The sequence below is a fragment of the Gadus morhua genome, chromosome 9 (genome assembly GCF_902167405.1).
Source record: "Gadus morhua chromosome 9, gadMor3.0, whole genome shotgun sequence".
In the NCBI taxonomy this organism is placed as follows: domain Eukaryota; kingdom Metazoa; phylum Chordata; class Actinopteri; order Gadiformes; family Gadidae; genus Gadus; species Gadus morhua.
This window is the reverse complement of record NC_044056.1, coordinates 19,700,397-19,702,896: the sequence shown is the minus strand read 5'-3', so window position 1 is coordinate 19,702,896 and position 2,500 is coordinate 19,700,397. Positions and strand designations below refer to the sequence as shown.

The window sequence follows — 2,500 nt, the reverse complement described above, 5'->3', positions numbered from 1 at the left end:
GCACCCACACACACACACACACACACACACACACACACACACACACACACACACACACGCGCGCAAACACACACACACACACACACACACACACACACACACACACACACACACATACACACACACACACACACACACACACACACACACACACACACACACACACACACACGTACAGAGACAGAAATAACAGTCTCCATTTTAAATGCAGTGGATTTATTCCAATTCAACTAACTAGAATAAAATGTAACTTTATTTTCCCCATGGGGATATTTGTACATGTATACTGGCCGAAACCTTTCAATGTCTATGAATATAGTGGTTATACATATTATATACATACTATGAATATAGTGGTTATACATATTATATATACGCTATGAATATAGTGGTTACACATATTATAAACATACTATGAATATAGTGGTTTTACATATTATATACATATTCTGAATATAGTGGTTTTACATATTACATGCATATTATGAAAATAGTGGTTATGCATATAATAAACATCTGATGTCTACAGTCTTCCTACATATTTTATGCATTTCATGAATAGTCTTTAATCATATTTTATACATATTATTATTTAATTGTTATACATATTATGAATATATTAATACTTTTTTTGGAGTATAATCTTTGTCTGAACGTATGTTGTTTTTTTGCAAAATGTCAATTAGCTGGTGTTTTCAACCAAAAATAACGTTTGTAACAGATGTGAGTATTAATTGTGAGTATTATGTGTGAGCACTAAAGTGTGAGTATTTGTCTCATCCAAACGTACCAGTCAGATGCAGGACGACCAGTAGCTCTGGCCACCAGCCCTATGCAAAACAAAAGACACTTACATTGAAACAACACAGAGTCCTGCCTCTGTTGATATTACTAAATAACACAGGATTTACAATAGACTGAGAGATCCTCAAGCTGCACAAAAGGTTACCGTCATGATGCTGGATGCAGCTTCTGGTCCCAGAGACAAGGCGGCTCAGGAGTAAAGTCAGCTCCAGCAGGTCCAGAGATTCTCCGCAGAAGGTCCAGCTAGTCCAGACGTTCTCTGTAGGAGCTCCTCCACCTTCAGAACATTGTGATGAATGTCCCGGGTTGCCCGGATGGGCTAGATAAAGGCAAATGTGTGTGCACTTTTTCTTTGTTCGGGAAAAAGGTTTCGATTGTGTGTGTAAGTGTGTGTGTGTGTGGGGGGGGGGGGGGGGGGGGGGGGGGGGGGGCGTGTGTGTGAGAAAGATTGTGTGTGCATCTTGTGTGTTAAGATTGTGTGTTTATGCATATGTGTGTGTGGTGTGTTTGCGTGTGTGCGTGCATGCAGGGGTGTATGTGTACGCGTGTATGCTAGAAATGTTCTTTAGCTACCACTAGCCTGCCAGGTTAAGCAAAGCAGACCACCACATTTAAAAGTTCATACCGCTTCCCTCACCCCCACACACACACACAGAACAATGGCAGGATATGTCCACTGATGGCCTGGCTGAGTGATTCGTCTACACATTATGCATGAGTGTCAAAGCCAACCCAAACATCTCTTGTGGAAAACACAAGAGAGAACTGGCACACACAGGCAAACAGATGACTCACCCACTGAGAACTTCACACAACCTGCAGGCGCCACGCTACAATAACTAGCAGGAGCATCGGCCATTCAGAGAGAGATGTGGCAACAGAAGTTATTGTATTAGGCCATTTGTCAACCTTAAGAATACGACAACATCGTAAATCTGCTTGTGCTTTTGAGTTTGTCGAATTCAAGTTGACCGTAATGGACTTAAAAAAGGCAATGCTCGTGCACTGTATCCATTTGTGTGTGTAATCTGCCCACGCACTTAACTCTCTCAGATAGGTTACGTCACTGCACTTGCTGGCGTCCTTGGCAACTTTAAAATGTGATTTGGTGTTTGTAGAGCAGGCGAGTGTGATGTGTTGTTTACGATTAGCATGACACAATTTGAATGAATGATTACAGATAGAAGGTCATTCCCAAAATAAGATGCGTATCACTGCAAGAGGAATAAAGAAGTATGAATGAAAGAGATGATCCGGCCAAAACAAAATGTTGTAAACATGAACAGAACAATAATGAATGAAAGAATGCAATGGAGATGATGTCCCGTTATCTCGTGGCTCTGGGGGCGGACCGCTAGACGCGCGCACGGCAGTGAAGCGCGCATCAGTGGAGGAAGCGAGAGCCTGCACGACCGGAGCGCAATAAACCGCTCTGCATACTGATATCTTTAGAGGCTTTTGTGAGCCGATTGAACAGGTAATAAAAAAGCAGAGAAGCACTGCTTGAGTTTAGTCATGGCTGCGCTATCCGGAGGAGAGATGTGTATCAAATACCTGATGTTTGCCTTCAACCTCGTATTTTGGGTGAGTGTAAAAGCATATCGATAGCCCGGTCGATTTGCTGCTTTTGATAAAGCATTACGAGTATTTCTGTCATGTGTGATTGTGACCACATTGTGTGTAAGGGAGTCGATAG

General features: G+C 42.1%; 2 protein-coding genes across 3 annotated transcripts in view; one reads left to right on the top strand and one right to left on the bottom strand.

Annotated features, from left to right (window-relative positions):
* The window catches only part of vwf (von Willebrand factor), a 55,691-nt gene extending 54,562 nt beyond the window's left edge, over window positions 1-1,129 (bottom strand). The window contains exons 1-2 of one of the 2 annotated variants that reach the window (XM_030365330.1): window positions 950-1,129; window positions 791-830 (exon numbers count right to left, since the gene is read on the bottom strand). In XM_030365330.1, coding sequence (XP_030221190.1) covers window positions 791-830; window positions 950-955 — 46 coding nt within the window. In that variant the 5' untranslated portion in view covers window positions 956-1,129. The remainder of the gene's footprint in view (window positions 1-790; window positions 831-949) is intronic. The other variant, XM_030365329.1, reaches the window with a different exon arrangement.
* A 1,035-nt stretch (window positions 1,130-2,164) lies between these two features.
* cd9a (CD9 molecule a) overlaps window positions 2,165-2,500 on the top strand; it is a 6,486-nt gene continuing 6,150 nt past the window's right edge. The window contains exon 1 of the mRNA XM_030365327.1: window positions 2,165-2,388. Within this exon, the coding sequence (XP_030221187.1) occupies window positions 2,320-2,388 (69 nt within the window). The 5' untranslated portion in view covers window positions 2,165-2,319. The remainder of the gene's footprint in view (window positions 2,389-2,500) is intronic.